The sequence below is a fragment of the Dama dama genome, chromosome 27, assembly GCF_033118175.1.
Source record: "Dama dama isolate Ldn47 chromosome 27, ASM3311817v1, whole genome shotgun sequence".
In the NCBI taxonomy this organism is placed as follows: domain Eukaryota; kingdom Metazoa; phylum Chordata; class Mammalia; order Artiodactyla; family Cervidae; genus Dama; species Dama dama.
Genome location: NC_083707.1, coordinates 2,980,985 through 2,997,535, shown reverse-complemented (window position 1 = coordinate 2,997,535; position 16,551 = coordinate 2,980,985). Strand labels below are relative to the sequence as shown.

At 47.8% G+C, this 16,551-nt stretch overlaps 1 protein-coding gene across 1 annotated transcript; it reads left to right on the top strand.

Moving 5' to 3' along the window:
• Nucleotides 1–835: 835 nt before the first annotated feature.
• On the top strand, nucleotides 836–16,285 carry RBFA (ribosome binding factor A). Its single transcript, XM_061131348.1, has 7 exons — nucleotides 836–1,105; nucleotides 3,779–3,821; nucleotides 5,807–5,983; nucleotides 6,432–6,544; nucleotides 9,452–9,536; nucleotides 14,265–14,338; nucleotides 15,482–16,285. The coding sequence occupies exons 1-7, from the start codon at nucleotides 981–983 to the stop codon at nucleotides 15,741–15,743; spliced, it is 879 nt and encodes a 292-aa protein (XP_060987331.1). The 5' UTR covers nucleotides 836–980; the 3' UTR covers nucleotides 15,744–16,285.
• The last annotated feature ends 266 nt before the right edge of the window (nucleotides 16,286–16,551 follow it).

Sequence of the window (16,551 nt, the reverse complement as noted above, 5' to 3'; positions counted from 1 at the left end):
GACTGCACACACCTGCTCACGCTCAGCCCCGCCCCTCCCCGCACGTGCCTCCGCTCGGCCGCCTCAGAGCCCGTCTACTCAGCCCCAGATACCGCCGCGCCCTTGCGCCCCGCCCAGTCTCCCGCTGACTATCAGCATGCCCAGCACTTGGCCCAGAGCCTCTTCACTGGTTCCCCTAGCGCGTCTTCCCGCCCCACGTCGCCTCAAAGCCTTACGTCGCCCCGCCCCGAGTGGTGACGCTCCACGTCTCCTTAGTAATACCAGTCAGCCACGCCCTAGTCTACATAGCCCCGCCCTACACATCGCCCCGTCTCGCTTCGCCCCGCCCCACGTCTCCCCGTCTATTTCGCTCCACGACACGTCACAGTTACCGTCACCGAGCCCAGCGTCACTCGCCTGAGTGTCTCCTTGGCAACGTCGCCCCGCCCACGCCAAATTACGTCAGCGTTGCAACGCGTCTCGCGACTCCGTCTCCTTGGCAACGACGCTCCGCCCACGCCTCTTTAACGTAGTTCCGCCCCCACGTCGCCTCGCCCCGTGTCGCTCCGCCCCACGTCTCCTGGGCAACGACGCCCCACCGACCTCTCGTCATATAGCCCCACCTACACTTCGCTCGGCCCCGCGCGCTCCTCTCCCCGTCTCCTTGGCAACGTTACCCCACCCACACCCACGCCCCGTCAAAGTATCCTACCCCGCACACCGCCCCGCTCAGCGTCGCTCCGCTTTACGTCTCCGTGGCAACGTCGCCTTTGCCCACGCCGCGCAAACGTAGCCCCGCCCCACACGTCGCCCCGCCCCGCTTCCCTCCGCTGTACGTCTCCTTGGGCCCCGCCCATTCCCTGCTCACGGCCCCGCCGCGTTTGTCTTCCTGCCGACGTCTCCCGGCTAAGGTCTCCCCCTCTGGCTCTGCCCCAGCCCACGTCTCCTTGTCACCGTCGCCCCGCCTTGCGTCGCCATTTGTCCGCAGTCGCTGAGCAAACATGTGGGCCGCTCTAAGGTGGCGGCCAGGGCTCCATCTGGGGCTCCTGAGTGGTGTCCGAGGTCTGCACAGCTCGCCTGTGTCCTGTGGCAAGAACCTGCTCAAGAAATTCGCTTCGAAAACCAAGTAATGTTCCCGAGTGGGGTGGAGGGCGTTGGGGCGGTGACCCGGGCCGGGGTCCTCAAGGGTGGGGGCTCCGCCTGGACGCTAGCTGGCGCCCGAGCGCGCAGCCAAGTCTGTGAGCGCAGTCTCCGCGGGTGAAAGTCCACCCGTCACGGCTGCTGTTTGCGGTTTTTCCACCCTGCCTTTTTTCCGTACTTTAATACACAACTGTAGTTGTGATGATTTTAAGTCTGCTAAAAGCAAAGTGAACTTTTAAAGCAAAGTGATGTTTACATTCCACCGTGGGTCCGAGGTTTCAAATCCTCGGATTCAACCAACCTGGGATTGAAAATGTTCAGAAGAAATTCCACGAAGTTCTAAAAAACAGCACCTGAACTTGCCTTGCTGGCAACTGTTTTGGTAGTATTTACATGGTATTAGGTATGGTAAGTAACCTAGCGATGACTTAGTGTGTCCGGGAGGATGCGCGGAGTTTATGAGCAAACACAACGCGTTGGGCATCCTCGAGTTTTGGTGTTTGTGGGGTCTTGGAACCAATTCCTTACGGACACCGAGGGATGGTGATTCTTGTTATTAGAAGCGTTTTTACGGGAGAGCAGTTTCATCACAGGGAAATAAGAAAAATATGTAAGAATTGCCTTTCCACCTTGATGCTTTCTCTGTGAGGTTAATTTGAGGAATTAAAAAAATAGGATACGTTTTGTTGTGATAAGAGATAAGTATAATAAATTATGTTAATTTCCATATAATTTTGATTCTATTGTAGATATGTATAAGTGTATATATGTATATGTTTTGTTTTAATACACTTTAAAAAAGTTTTAGATTGGCAAAGATGAGTAGAGTTCCCATATGAGCACAGTTTCCCCTATATTAATCTCTTATATTTGTTTGGCATATGTGTTACAGTGGATGAGCCAGCACTGATACATTATTATTAACTAAAGTCCGAGCTTTATGCACCTTTCCTTCGTTTTCTGCTGTCCTTTTTCTGTTCCGGTATCCTACCCAGGGACATCTTTTTAGGTTCCTCTTCACCTGTGTCAGTTTCTCCAACTGTTGGTGCTTGATGACCTCCACAGTTTGAGGAGCACTGGTTAGATATTTGTAGAATGCCTCTCTGTTGGTACTGGTGTGATGATTTTCTCTTGATTATACTGGGGTCTTGGTGTGGGGGGAAGATGATACATGTAAAGTGACATTTTCATCACATCATCACACCATATGAACACATACATGATGTTTATCCCTGTTGATGTAGGTCTTGATCACTGATTAGGGTCCTTTGTGTCTGTCAAGTTTATCCACTTGAGGTAAAGTTACCTCCCCTGCTCTGATTCCATGCTGTCATCTTTGCAGGGAAGTCACTGTATGCCGCTCACACATGAGGAGTAGTGTGAGTTAGGTTCATGAATTATTGAGACTTTTGATGGAACATGTGTCTCTTTTTCTCCATTTGTTAATTCCTATCAGTATGCACCCATGGGTTAGAACCCATTACTACTTAATTTTGCTCCAGTTGTTCCAGCTTTGACCAGCTTTGACCAGCTCCAGTTGTTCCAGCTTTGCTCCAGCTTTGTTCCAGCTCTTTCAGGTGGCTTCTGTGTTCCTTTGACATACTTCATTGTTAGGGGTTTTGAAGTAGTTTTTATTTATTTTATTTTATTTATTTATTGGTTGTACTGGGTCTTTGTTGCTGCCCACAGGCTTTCTCTAGTTGTGGGGAGAGGGGGCTACTCTCTAGCTGCAGTGAGCAGCTTCTCATTGCAGGGCACAGGCTCTAGGAACTGTGGGCTCAGTAGCTTAGTTGCTCTGTGGCATGTGGGATCTTCCAGGATCAGGGATCAAACCTGTGTCCCCTGTGTTGGCAGGCAGATTCTTAACCAGTAGACTACCGGGGAAACCCTTGAAGTAGTTTTTATGTTTAAAGAAATTTATTAGCATTTCTTTACTTTATGGCACTACAGAATGCCTCAGCACTAGAACCAGCCATTTCTCCAAGGAGCTCTGCCTGGTTCCTTCACTGAACACTGGCATCAGAACCATGATCTGGAGCTGAGTATGTCATTGCTACTGGGGTATTTGTCTTTTATACCCATTCAGCTGACAAAGTGAAAACAATATGTGTTCAGGTTAAGTCAGGGGTGTATGCTTATCTATAAATGTTTTTCCATGTCACCACCTGTAGCTGTAAAAAGTGGAACTTGAGTTCCTGCTGACCTCCATCTCTAATCTGCTGGTGCCTGGATGGTCCTCACCCCCCTCCCTTGCTTGGCTGCAGCAGTCAGGAGCCTGGCTCTCCCATCTGCCTTCTGCTGACCTAGCTGTCAGTGTGTGACGGTGTCAGTTGTTAACCAGATCCCAGGCAGCAGCTTTGTTGAGTAGGAAACGTGTGCGGTAGGTGTGTTTTTAAGATCCCCTTTCTCCATCTTTAGGATTAGAAGTAGACTTAGGTAAAACTTGGAGCTGAATTAAAACTGCCTTCTGTCCCTCCCTGAAAACCCATGCTGCTGTCAGTGGATATCTAAATCTTTTAGAACCCCAGGAACTTAGTCTGTATGTCCAGGCTTAGCCCTTTAGAAACAGCTGTGATATCATAACCTGCGGTTAGCATTTGTAACTGTTTCTTACCCAGCTTGCCATTGTATCCAGCAGAGTTCTCACTTTCTTCTACAGGAAGAAGTTCTGGTATGAAGGTCCTTCCTTGGGCTCTCACTTGGTAAGTAGGAGGAGCAGTGACAAGCACTTTGGGATCTTGGAGGGCAGGAGGCCCTGCCCTGGGCAGCACTCCAGCCTGTGGTCCGTCTGCATCAGTACGGGAGGGAGCAGGGTCTGGAGGGGTGAGCCTGCGTATGTATGCTGCTAACGTGGGGATTTGACCTTTAAAAAAATTACACCACAGTTTTCCAGAATGTCGTATCTGTTACCAGATTCTAACATGGTGACATCCCTTCAGGTTGTGTGTGTGTGTGTGTAACACAGATATGTGTAGGTATGCAGGCACTCCTTGTGTTGCATTTCCTACATACTTTTTACGGATTGAGGTCTGTGGTATCCCTGCTTTGGCAGGTCAGCGTCAGCATGTTTTAGCAAAAAAGTGTTTTCAGTTAAGGCGTGTATATTGTCTTTAGATACACTGCTACTGCACACTTAATAGACTACACTATAGTGCAGACATAACTTATATGCTTCGGGAATCCAGAAAATTCATGTGACTCATTGTATTGTGATATCTGCTTTATTGTAATACTCTGGAAGGTAATATTGTAATAGTCTGTAAAAGTCTATAATAGTCTGCAGTATTTCTGAAATATATTGTATGTGTATCATGGAAGTGTATGTAACGAATGGTTCCTTTTAGAAAAAAAATAAACTGTGTATACTAGAAACCTCCTACTTCACTGAGTACACTAAAGCCTTTGGCTGTGTGGATCACAACAAACTGCTTAAAGAGATGGGACCACCTTACCTGCCTCCTGAGAAATCTGTGTGCACATCAAGAAGCAGCAGTTAGAACTGGACAAGGAATAACAAACTGGTTCCAAATTGGGAAAGGAGTACATCAAGGCTGTATATTGTCACCTTGCTTATTTACCTTCTATACAGAGTACATCATGCGAAATGCCAGGCTGGATGAAGCACAAGCTGGAATCAAGATTGGTAGGAGAAATATCAATAACCTCAGATATACAGATGACACCACCCTTATGGCAGAAAGCAAATAGGAACTAAAGAGCTTCTTGATGAAAGTGAAAGAGTAGAGTAAAAAAGCTGGCTTAAAACACAACATTCAAAAAAAAGATCATGGCATCTGGTCCCATCACTTCATGGCAAATAGATGGGGAAATAGTGACAGACTTTATTTTTGGGGGCTCAAAAATAACTGCAGATGGTGATTGCAGCCATGAAATTAAAAGATGCTTGCTCCTTGGAAGAAGAGCTATGACAAACCTAAACAGCATATTAAAAAGCATAGACATTACTTTGCCAACAAAGGTCAGTGTAGTCAGAGCTATGGTTTTTCCAATAGTCGTGTATGGATGTGAGAGTTGGACTGTAAAGAAAGCTGAGCACTGAAGAATTGATGCTTTTGAACTGTGGTGTTGGAGAAGACTCTTGAGAGTTCCTTGGACTGCAAGGAGATCCAACCAGTCCATCCTAAAGGAGATCAGTCCTGAGTATTAATTGAAAGGACTGAATCTGACGCTTCAATACTTTGGCCACGTGATGTGAAGAACCGACTCATTGGAAAAGACCCTGATGATGGGAAAGACTGAAGGCAGGAGGAGAAGGGAACGAGAGGATGAGGCTGTTGGATGGCATCACCGACTCAATGTTTGAGTGAGCTTGAGGAGTTGGTGGTGGACAGGGAAGCTTGGCGTGCTGCAGTCCATGGGGGTTGCAGAGTCGGACACAACTGAGCAACTGAACTGATACTGGAAACCACTGAATTGTACGTTTTAAGAGGGAGAATTTTATGGTATGTGGGTTACATTTCACTAAGAATTTTTTTGGAAATATATATGTACTTGGCCTGCTTTTAATTTTGAAGGGATACTAGGTAAAATCTGGATGGGTCCAGGTCTGTAAAATGAAGTATATATAAAAGCCAAGGTGACTGAGGGTGACCGTTGTTGTCAGTAAGGTTCATGTACAGATGTCATGTTGGCCTTTGTGTAATGTTGGCCTTTCTTCTTGATGGAGACCCACAAGTCATCCCAGTTGGAGTTCCTGACGAAGTGCACCTCTCGGAGAACCCGGAAGGAAGACCAGGTGCGCCTGAGGGCCCTGAACGGTCTCCTCTACAAAGCGCTCACAGACATGCTGTGCACCCCTGAAGTGAGCCAGGAGTTGTGTGACCTGAACGTGGAGCTCTGCAAGGTAGCCAAGGGGCCTTGCACCCCATCACGCGCCTGGCATTGGGAGAGGCAGGAGGGAGGCTCAGTGTGTGCCTTGAGGTGTTGGGAGGAAGGCATGGGGGGCAGGTTCAGACAGCACCCGGTGCTCTGCCCGGGGTGAGGCGGGCCATCAGAGGGAGACCTGGGTCAGATGAATGGTGGCCCATGTGCCTTCCTCTCCGGGTAAGGACGGGGAGCTGGCTCCTGCCGTCTGCACCCTCAGGGTGGAGTGGGTTCACCCCAGGGAGGGCAGAGGGCACTGAGGTGCTTCTGGGGCGGGGCAGGGGCTGGAGTCAGGTCAGGGCGCTGGGCACTAGTGATGGGGGCAAAGCCGGGACTGCCCTTGGGTTAGTGCCTCTCTCCTGACACTCACTGTCCACGAGAGCCCAGGTGAACTGACAGAGATTTGGGGCGGGGGTGGGGGAGCTCAGGTCTCTCTGACTTCAGACTTCTCCGCCTGCCGCATCTTCTGGAGGACGACCCTCTCTGAGGCTCAGAACGCACACACGGAGGCCGTCCTTCGGAGAAGTGCTGCGCACATGAGGTGAGCCGTCTGCCTGACCCTGCCTGCCGGCCGGTGTGTTCACCATTTTTGCTTTTAAGGAAAATTTGGGAAGTGTTTTCTTGAATTTCAGAACAGAATTCACATCTTCATATAAGCCACAAGCCAGGTCAGTGGTTCCCTAAGTGGGTCCTTTGTCGGGGGACGTTCCTGAGGTAAGAGCTGTTTTCATGGTGAGGTGTGGTTTTCCTTTCTTGCTGTGTGGACGTTTGCACCGAGGATGTCCTGGTCGTCACTGTGGCGTCAGCATGTACTCATGGTAATCAACTGCCAGCTTCATTAAGAATACGCTTGGTGAATAAGCAGAAGTTACTCCCTTTATTAAATCTGACCCTTGGGCACATCTTTTTAGTATCTGTGGTGGAAAGTGTGGATGAAGTCCTGGTGGTTGTCTTGGAAAAATATTGTGGTTGCTGATTGTGATCCAGAATACACATTTTTCACTTGGAAGAACAAGTGAACCAACTGTGGTTATTAAGATGTAGGTATCTGACAGACATTTTCTCCAAAGTGAGTAAAGTGAACGTGTCGCTTCAAGAAAACAACTGACCATGTTTGTTACCAGTGATAAAATTCAAGCTTTTGGTGAAAATGAGAATTTGAGAAAGCCTGTACCCACTACTGTGAGTTTGACAGCTTTGCAGTTCATAAGACCCTTTTGATGAGATTGGAGATGATATATTGTAAAGTGCATCATCAATTCTGAAAATCTGTGTAACTTGGTAAATCACTATTTTCGGAAAAATACCAATGTGTGATGTAACAAAATCACCAATGGGGAAAGGTCAATTCAGAGGGCAAGAGGATCACAGGATTTTAATGTACCGAGAGTGACCTGTCCATCCCTCTGGTTTCAGATTCCACATTGCAGCCTTAAATAAACCACTTTCGTTGAGATTCTGTGTAGCATCAGAGAACGTCGACACCTTTCTGAAGGGCTGTTCACATACTCTTCCTTTTTCAGTTACAGATCCGCGAGCTTACATTTCCTTCTTTTTTAAGCAAAATAGTAGGACAGATTGAATGCAGATACAGAGGTGAGAAACTACTTGACTTCCATTATGCTGGGTTTTAAAGAAATTTGAAACCATGTAAGCAGTGTCAGAAGAAGGCAATGGCAACCCACTCCAGTACTCTTGCCTGGAAAGTCCCTTGGACTGAGTAGCCTAGTGGGCTGTAGTCCATGGGGCCGCTAAGAGTCAGACATGACTGAGCGACTTCAGTTTCACTTTTCACTTTCATGCATTGGAGAAGGAAATGGCAACCCACTCCAGTGTTCTTGCCTGGAGAATCCCAGGGACAGGGGAGCCTGGTGGGCTGCCATCTATGGGGTCGCACAGAGTCGGACACGACTGAAGCGACTTAGCAGCAGCAGCAAGCAGTGTCACTCTTCTTAGTCTCATTTAAAATACAGCTGTTATTTGAATGAATTAATGAATACATATTTTTATATTTTTCAGCTTCACTTTCTAATGTGTTAAATGTTGATTGATGTAACCCACATAAACAAAAGGTCTTTGGTGTCCTCAGTAATTGTTAAGAGTATAAAGGGGGTTCTGAGACCAAAAATTGTGAGAACCACTGAGCTGGGTGGTAGGAAAAAAGTTAATCAGTTTTCTCCTCAGTCTTTAAAACTCGGAAAACCTCAGAACTGGGCTTTCTCCTTCCTTCTTCTCTTTCTCCCTGGGCCTCCTGCCTCCACTGTACAGCAGGCTTCCATTTTTCTTCTTAAAGTTTTTATTTATTTTTGGCTGCTCTGGGTCTTCGATGCTGCACACGGGCTTTCTCCAGTCGTGGGGAGCAGGGGTGACTCTCGTCACAGAGCATGGGCTCCGGAGCACAGGCTCTGTAGTTGGGGCTCACGGGCTTAGTTGCCCCATGGGGTGTGGGCTCTTCCTGGTCCAGGGATTGAACCTGCGTCCCCGGGTTCTTGACACCTGGACCCCAGGGAAGCCCCACGCTTCCTTTTTAGAATGCGAGGTGGTAGATGCTGAGAGCAGGGTCCTGCAGGTCTGGTGTTCTCCTGTGTGCTTGCTCAGCTGCTCTGCATCCCTCACAGTGTTGTGGTCTCTGAAGCTGGGCGTCAGAGTGCTCGTCACTCTCAGTTTTTACATTTCACAGAAACAAGAAAACGAGAGATTTCCAACAAGTGTTGAGATAACAGCATGGTTTTCTTATTAGCTTTTATGTAATCAGAAAAGTGGGGCTTCCTTGGTAGCTCAGTGGTGAAGAATCACCTGCAATGCAGGAGACATGGGTTTGATCCCTGAGTCGGGAAGATCCCCTGGAGGAGGGCATGGCAACCCACTCCAGTATTCTTGCCTGGAGAATCCCATGGGCAGAGGAGCCTGGTGGGCTACAGTCCGTGGGGTCGCAAATAGTCGGACACGACTAAAGCGACTAAACAGCAGTAGCAATCAGAAAAGTCAGTTGAACAGAATGTTTCCCACCTCTTTGGATCACCAGGCTTTAGTGTAAATCCGCATGACTGTGTACCAGTTCTGTCGCTGAGCAGCTGTGCTTGTGTGTCCCAGCAGTGTCTCTGTGTCTGGCATCTGGTGGTGGTGGGCTGGTGGCCACCCTTCTGTGGAGCCGCTGCTGGTGCCCGTGAATGGAGGGGTGGACGCTGGCGGTGACACCCGCAGGCCTTCCCAAGTTCACGGCAGACTTGATAAGGGTCTCAAAAGCTGCATTTAGAGCATTAAAAACAGTTGATAATGCATTTTATATCCCTATTGAAATGTGGCAGTTGGCTAAGGAAGATTTTTCATCCTCAAATACTGTGATGAACAAAACTCACGTCTCACCTCTTTGTGAGATGACATTTCTGTTTCTGGCATCCCTCCGCCAGATGTCACTTCAACTGCTCAAACCTTATTTTCTCTCCAGGCATCTTCTGATGTCTCAGCAGACCCTGAGGAATGTGCCGCCCATAGTGTTCGTTCAGGACAAGAAATATGCAGCTGTGATGGAGGTAAGGCTTTTACATAATTGTGTCTTTACTGTGTCAACTTTTGTATGCATAAGCTTTTACATTTAAGTTTTAAATATTCAAAAGAATCCTGTGTACAGATTTTAAAAGGTAATATTTGGAAAGGTACAAATGAAAAGTAGGGCTCCTGTGTCCCTGTCCTCACCCCAGTTCCCCAGAGGAAGCCACATTGCATAGCTTTAATTTTTTGATGCTCGTCAGAATCACCCTCAAAACTATAACCCCATGGTTGTAGTTTGAATATAAATGTGACGCAGTCGGAGCTGCCCCCTGAGCGTGCCGCCTCCTCTCACTTCCCTGAGTTTCAGTCTGTCTGTGGTTACTTTACACCATCAAGGCTGACACACTTACGTTCTGTCCTGGAACTGTCATTGTTTCATAGTTGTTTTCCTTGTTTTCCATACAGGTTTTAGAGGTTAAAACCCTGTTAACATACATGCATTTTTCTTTCTTTTTTTCAGCTTTTGTTCTTTTATTTTTTTTTTATTTTTAAAAATTTTTTTGAATTCTTTCTTTTTTTTTTTATTAGTTGAAGGCTAATTACTTCACAACATTTCAGTGGGTTTTGTCATACACTGACATGACTCAGCCATGGAGTTACATGTATTCCCCATCCCAATCCCCCCTCCCACCTCCCTCTCCACCCGATTCCTCTGGGTCTTCCCAGTGCACCAGGCCCGAGCACTTGTCTCATGCATCCCACCTGGGCTGGTGATCTGTTTCACCATAGATAATATACATGCTGTTCTTTCGAAACATCCCACCATCACCTTCTCCCACAGAGTTCAAAAGTCTGTTCTGTACTTCTGTGTCTCTTTTTCTGTTTTGCATATATGGTTATCATTACCATCTTTCTAAATTCCATATATATGTGTTAGTATGCTGTAATGTTCTTTATCTTTCTGGCTTACTTCACTCTGTATAATGGGCTCCAGTTTCATCCATCTCATTAGAACTGATTCGAATTCATTCTTTTTAACGGCTGAGTAATATTCCATGGTGTATATGTACCACAGCTTCCTTATCCATTCATCTGCTGATGGGCATCTAGGTTGCTTCCATGTCCTGGCTATTATAAACAGTGCTGCGATGAACATTGGGGTGCACGTGTCTCTTTCAGATCTGGTTTCCTCAGTGTGTATGCCCAGAAGTGGGATTGCTGGGTCATATGGCAGTTCTATTTCCAGTTTTTTAAGAAATCTCCACACTGTTTTCCATAGCGGCTGTACTAGTTTGCATTCCCACCAACAGTGTAAGAGGGCTCCCTTTTCTCCACACCCTCTCCAGCATTTATTGCTTGTAGACTTTTGGATAGCAGCCATCCTGACTGGCGTGTAATGGTACCTCATTGTGGTTTTGATTTGCATTTCTCTGATAATGAGTGATGTGGAGCATCTTTTCATGTGTTTGTTAGCCATCTGTATGTCTTCTTTGGAGAAATGTCTGTTTAGTTCTTTGGCCCATTTTTTGATTGGGTCATTTATTTTTCTGGAATTGAGCTTCAGGAGTTGCTTGTATATTTTTGAGATTAATCCTTTGTCTGTTTCTTCATTTGCTATTATTTTCTCCCAATCTGAGGGCTGTCTTTTCACCTTACTTATAGTTTCCTTTGTTGTGCAAAAGCTTTTAAGTTTCATTAGGTCCCATTTGTTTAGTTTTGCTTTTATTTCCAATATTCTGGGAGGTGGGTCATAGAGGATCCTGCTGTGATTCATGTCGGAGAGTGTTTTGCCTATGTTCTCCTCTAGGAGTTTTATAGTTTCTGGTCTTACATTTAGATCTTTAATCCATTTTGAGTTTATTTTTGTGTATGGTGTTAGAAAGTGTTCTAGTTTCATTCTTTTACAAGTGGTTGACCAGCTTTCCCAGCACCACTTGTTAAAGAGGTTGTCTTTTTTCCATTGTATATCCTTGCCTCCTTTGTCAAAGATAAGGTGTCCATAGGTTCGTGGATTTATCTCTGGGCTTTCTATTCTGTTCCATTGATCTATATTTCTGTCTTTGTGCCAGTACCATACTGTCTTGATGACTGTGGCTTTGTAGTAGAGTCTGAAGTCAGGCAGGTTGATTCCTCCAGTTCCATTCTTCTTTCTCAAGATTACTTTGGCTATTCGAGGTTTTTTGTATTTCCATACAAATTGTGAAGTTATTTATTCTAGTTCTGTGAAAAATACCGTTGGTAGCTTGATAGGGATTGCATTGAATCTATAGATTGCTTTGGGTAGAATAGCCATTTTGACAATATTGATTCTTCCAATCCATGCGCATGGTATGTTTCTCCATCTGTTTGTGTCCTCTTTGATTTCTTTCATCAGTGTTTTATAGTTTCCTATGTATAGGTCTTTTGTTTCTTTAGGTAGATATACTCCTAAGTATTTTATTCTTTTTGTTGCACTGGTGAATGGTATTGTTTCCTTAATTTCTCTTTCTGTTTTTTCATTGTTAGCATATAGGAATGCAAGGGATTTTTGTGTGTTAATTTTATATCCTGCAACTTTACTATATTCGTTGATTAGCTCTAGTAATTTTCTGGAAGAGTCTTTAGGGTTTTCTATGTAGAGGATCATGTCATCTGCAAACAGCGAGAGTTTCACTTCTTCTTTTCCTATCTGGATTCCTTTTACTTCTTTTTCTGCTCTGATTGCTGTGGCCACAACTTCCAACACTATGTTGAATAGTAGTGGTGAGAGTGGGCACCCTTGTCTTGTTCCTGATTTCAGGGGAAATGCTTTCAATTTTTCACCATTGAGGGTGATGCTTGCTGTGGGTTTGTCATATATAGCTTTTATTACATACATGCATTTTTCATCTGGTGATAGTTCCTCGGTTATTAAGGCGTCTTACACTCTCAAAGGTTCACTGAAGAAGCCAGCAGCACTGCAGGAGGATTTGGTGGCGTGTTCACTGTAAGACTAGGTAGTGCGTAGGTCCACAGAGGAAGAAAGATCCGGTTGTACATTGTTGTTTCTCATTTTTCATCATACACCTATACTGGAAACACTATTTGGATAATAGCCTCGTGGGTGTGTGGCTTCCTCGCTAGAAGGGGAGCAGGAGTGAAGATGCAGAGCCACTTGTCAGCCCAGGCAGGGTTTGGGCTGTGGTGTGCAGACCCCAGCAGGAGTCCCCGTGCAGGGCTGCAGGAGGAGCCCAGTCTGTCCCGGAGGGTGGGCTCCCTGCTCTCGCTAAATTGTGACTCGTCCTACTCTCTGTGGAGGAAGATGTCATGACTGCAAGGTGCTCCCTGGCTGTGTGGGTTCCTTTCCAGAAAAGTCATTAGAGGGAGGACGTGCTCCCACCTGTATGCTTGTGTGTCTCTAGGGGGGCCTTTGTCCACTTCAGGCCTGTCTGTCCTACCACATGTGCCCAAGGGAAGTTCTGAAGGGTCACATGGTGATGGCGGGTCCTGCACGTGGAGCCGCCAAGGGAAGGTCAGGCCATGGCTGGACGCATTGTCCTGCACTCTGTCTCACTGTAGTTAGGAGTAAAGGCTGAACCAGAGTGGGTTTCTGATTTGGGCAGGTGATTGTCAAGGGCATGGTCACTGCTTCCCCTGGCTAAGTCAGAGCAGAGTTTTTCAGACTCTGTACATTTTAAAGATTTAAAATCCTCCATTGGTAAGCAGCTTGGATAGACACAGAAATTTGAAATTAGTTCTTGATGAAACTTGGAGTCTTCTGTCAGTTTATTTCTGTCTAATATTGTTGCAACAAAAGTTGCAAGTAGTTGCTACTGCTCCAGTTTGAACAGCTTACTTTGCATTCTCAGGATAGAATGCAGTCTTCAGGTCACAGGTCTGGATGTTTGAAAGAGGCTGGTATCAACTATGTCCAAACTGAAGCCTAGGTAATTCAGCAAAACTACTGGTTCTGCCAGTGTGCACACTCGGGGGTGCCCAGCACTGGTGGTTCTGCCAGTGTGCATACTCAGATGCTCAGCACCGTTGGCCATCAGGAATGTGAGTTAACTCCCAGTTTTAACTCCAGGAGGCCAGTTTGTCCTCGATGTAGCATCATCATCCTGTTCCTGGGTTTTCTGTGGACTGGCTCGTGTCCTGTTCTGCCTCTTCTCACCTTGTGGTTTTAATAGCGTCACTTGTTGATGATGACTTCATGTGGATGTCGGGACCCAGTTGTGGGTCAGGCTGGCTGGGCTTGTACTGAAGTGGGAGGTCAGGTCTCCGTGCACAGCCCTGGTGGGAGGTCCTGGCGGCATCAGAGCAGGCAGGTGAAGGTTGGGGGAGCTTGCTGGGCCCTGCTGAGGAGCAGAGTACATCTCCAGTCTTGGCCCCTCATACCCTACAGAGCTGGAGTCAAATGCTGGGCTTTGTGACTCCCACATAGCCACACTGGGGGGTTCTTTCCCCCAAGCAAATTCTATGGCAAAATTGAAGCATTTTACTGAACCTCATTAGAAACCAGTAAGTGTCAGTAATTCAACTAATATTTAACTGGTTCCTTTGTAAATTTGACTAACATTTACACGCTTTAAGTATAGTCTTTTGAGAAGTCTTGGTTTGTTATCAGAACAAGTGTAACTAAGATCACGGGCATGGGCAGTGTCAGGGAGGGAGCCCTGTCACACGGCCGGGCCCTGAGGTGGCCGTGGCTCTGGGCGGCCTGACACTCGCAGTCTGCTGGCGCCCCTCTCGGGTGCAAGCAGTGGAGAAGCACAGCTCTCTCTGGTAACCCACTGTCTGTTGCGTTTCAGATTGATCGGCTACTGGCAATTGCTGATTTTGGACCCCGGGATGAAAAAGAAGACTTTGTGCAAAGTGACTTCAGGTGGTAACATGTGGACATGTGTTTTTGATTTGGGCACACACAGTTATGGACTTTCTGGTTTCCACAACCGCTGCACAGTCCTGCCTGCCCCCAGCCCAGTGTGTGGGGGTGGGCCCTGCTTTATGCTCTAGGGTCTTGACCTAAGGCCCAACCCAGTGTTGGCCCATGGCAGTCCACAGTGGCAGCCCGGCCAATTACCCAGCACCTCGGGGAGGTGTCAGGAGGGCCTCTGGGCCCACTAGAAGTGCTGGGGCCTGGATGCTGAGTGCTGGTGGTTGCAGCCCATCCTTTCCGTTCCCTTGTGCATTTATGTCGAGTGCCTGCTCCCAGCAGGCCTGTTCTAATGCTTAGGGAATGCTGTGAACAAATGGCAGTGTCTTTGGAGCCTGTGTCTTGCTAGGAAGCAATGAATATCAGGATAGGCCTCTGAGAAGGTGATGTGAGGATTCGGGGTGTGGAGGGGTACCTGTTTCAGGTGAGGGAACAGCTACACTGGGTGTCTAGCCTGTATCCTTAGATCAGCTATGTGAGCATCAATTGGGTACCATCAGGGCCTCAGGGCCCAGGGCCTATAGGAGCCAGCCTGCCAGGGGGTGGGGGGTAACACTTGGACCCCTGAGCTAGGTCAGAAGCCCCGAGTGGCAGTGAGTCCCCAGTTCCAGCTCAATGAGGAGCAGACCTGGGAGAGACAGGTGGAGCGCCTGTGGGTGTGGAGCCCTTCCAGATCTGAGAGTGAGGGGCGTGCTGTGGCCAAATTGGGGTTTTGTGAGGATTGCTCTGGTTTTGCCCTCAGAATAGACTTGTCTTCTCTTTTGGTTCATCAGGTAACTAAGGACCAGCTCCTCATGATTCTGTTTAACTAGTCTAGTGCACTAGCCATGTTTAAGTGGGGAAGCCATGAAAATACACTTGATGTTAGCCCAGAATGTCTGCATCAGGAGCATGGTGGCCTGAGCCACATACAGGCTCCAGGGGTGCTGATCAAGAAGTGCTAGACTGGAGACCACTGGACCAAACCCTGCTTTGTGCTGGCTCCACAGTTCTATTAGAGAAGTGGCAGCACCGTGTGTGGGCAGGGGGCTAACAGTGTTTGTACGCCATGTGATATTTGTGCCTGGTGTGACAACTCCCCTTCTCCCCCAGCGACCCCGAGTCCCTGGATGTGGCTTTGCCAAGTGATACCGTGGGCCCTGCTGCACACTTCAACCTGTGTGGGATTGACCATGAGGCACTCAACAAGCAGATCCTGGAGTACAAGAGGAGAAGAGAGCAAGGGCACAGGAGTGCGGGGCACCTGTGGCCAGAGCACATGGCTGACGTGATGAAGCAGATGAGGAGGAGGAAGGCCAAGCCCCACTTGGACGATGACCTGTCTCCCAAGAACTATCTGCAGGGTGGGGAGTGACAAGCCCCTGGACGACTGAGGGGCCTCCTGAGGAGCGCGCCCCAGGGTACGGGTGGGGCTCCAAGAAGCAGAGCAGGAGCTGAGGTGGAGAGAAAGGATCAGAGGCAGTGGATCGTGACCTGGCTCCGGGTGTGTGCGCACTGCGAGTGCCGTCTGCACCCTTTGTGCAGTGCTGCAGGGCAGGCCTGTGGGAAGGGTGTAAACCCTCTTGGTGGATGGTGAGCGGTCAGGCCTCCACGTGTGCACGTTTGCTCACTCACTGGTTTCTCCACAGCCCGCAGATCTGTGGCTGCTGTGCTCCCCTGGTCTTCCTGGACACGCAGACACTCGAGTCCTGGGATGCACAGGTGGCCTCTGTTCACAGATGCACTGCTTTGCCTGCTTCATTCACCTTGGACTGTAAACGGCTGTCCTCTCTGCAGCTGGGTTAGCCCCACATTAGTGCCTTTTGATGGAGATGTCAGTCCTGGCCCTGAGTTGCTGACGAGTTCTTCTGAGTGTGAGATTCTGTGCTGTGACTTCTAAAGAGAATGCATGTCTTAGATGAGCCTCATTAGGAAATAATCATTGAGTCTGACACAGAGAAAGTGTCCTAAATTTGGGACATCTCGACTCACCAGGTGTCAGCCTTGAAGTACTGAAAATGCTGAAAATACTGAAAATACCAACCCAGTTCAGACGACTGGAGAAGGATTCCTGCTGAGATAGAGCAGGGACGTTTGTAGCGTGGCTTTCAGGGCGTGTGATTCCCTTTCTTGTAGCCTGTCTTGGGAAGGTTGCCTGTGTCCCAGCAGCAGTGGCATGGCCT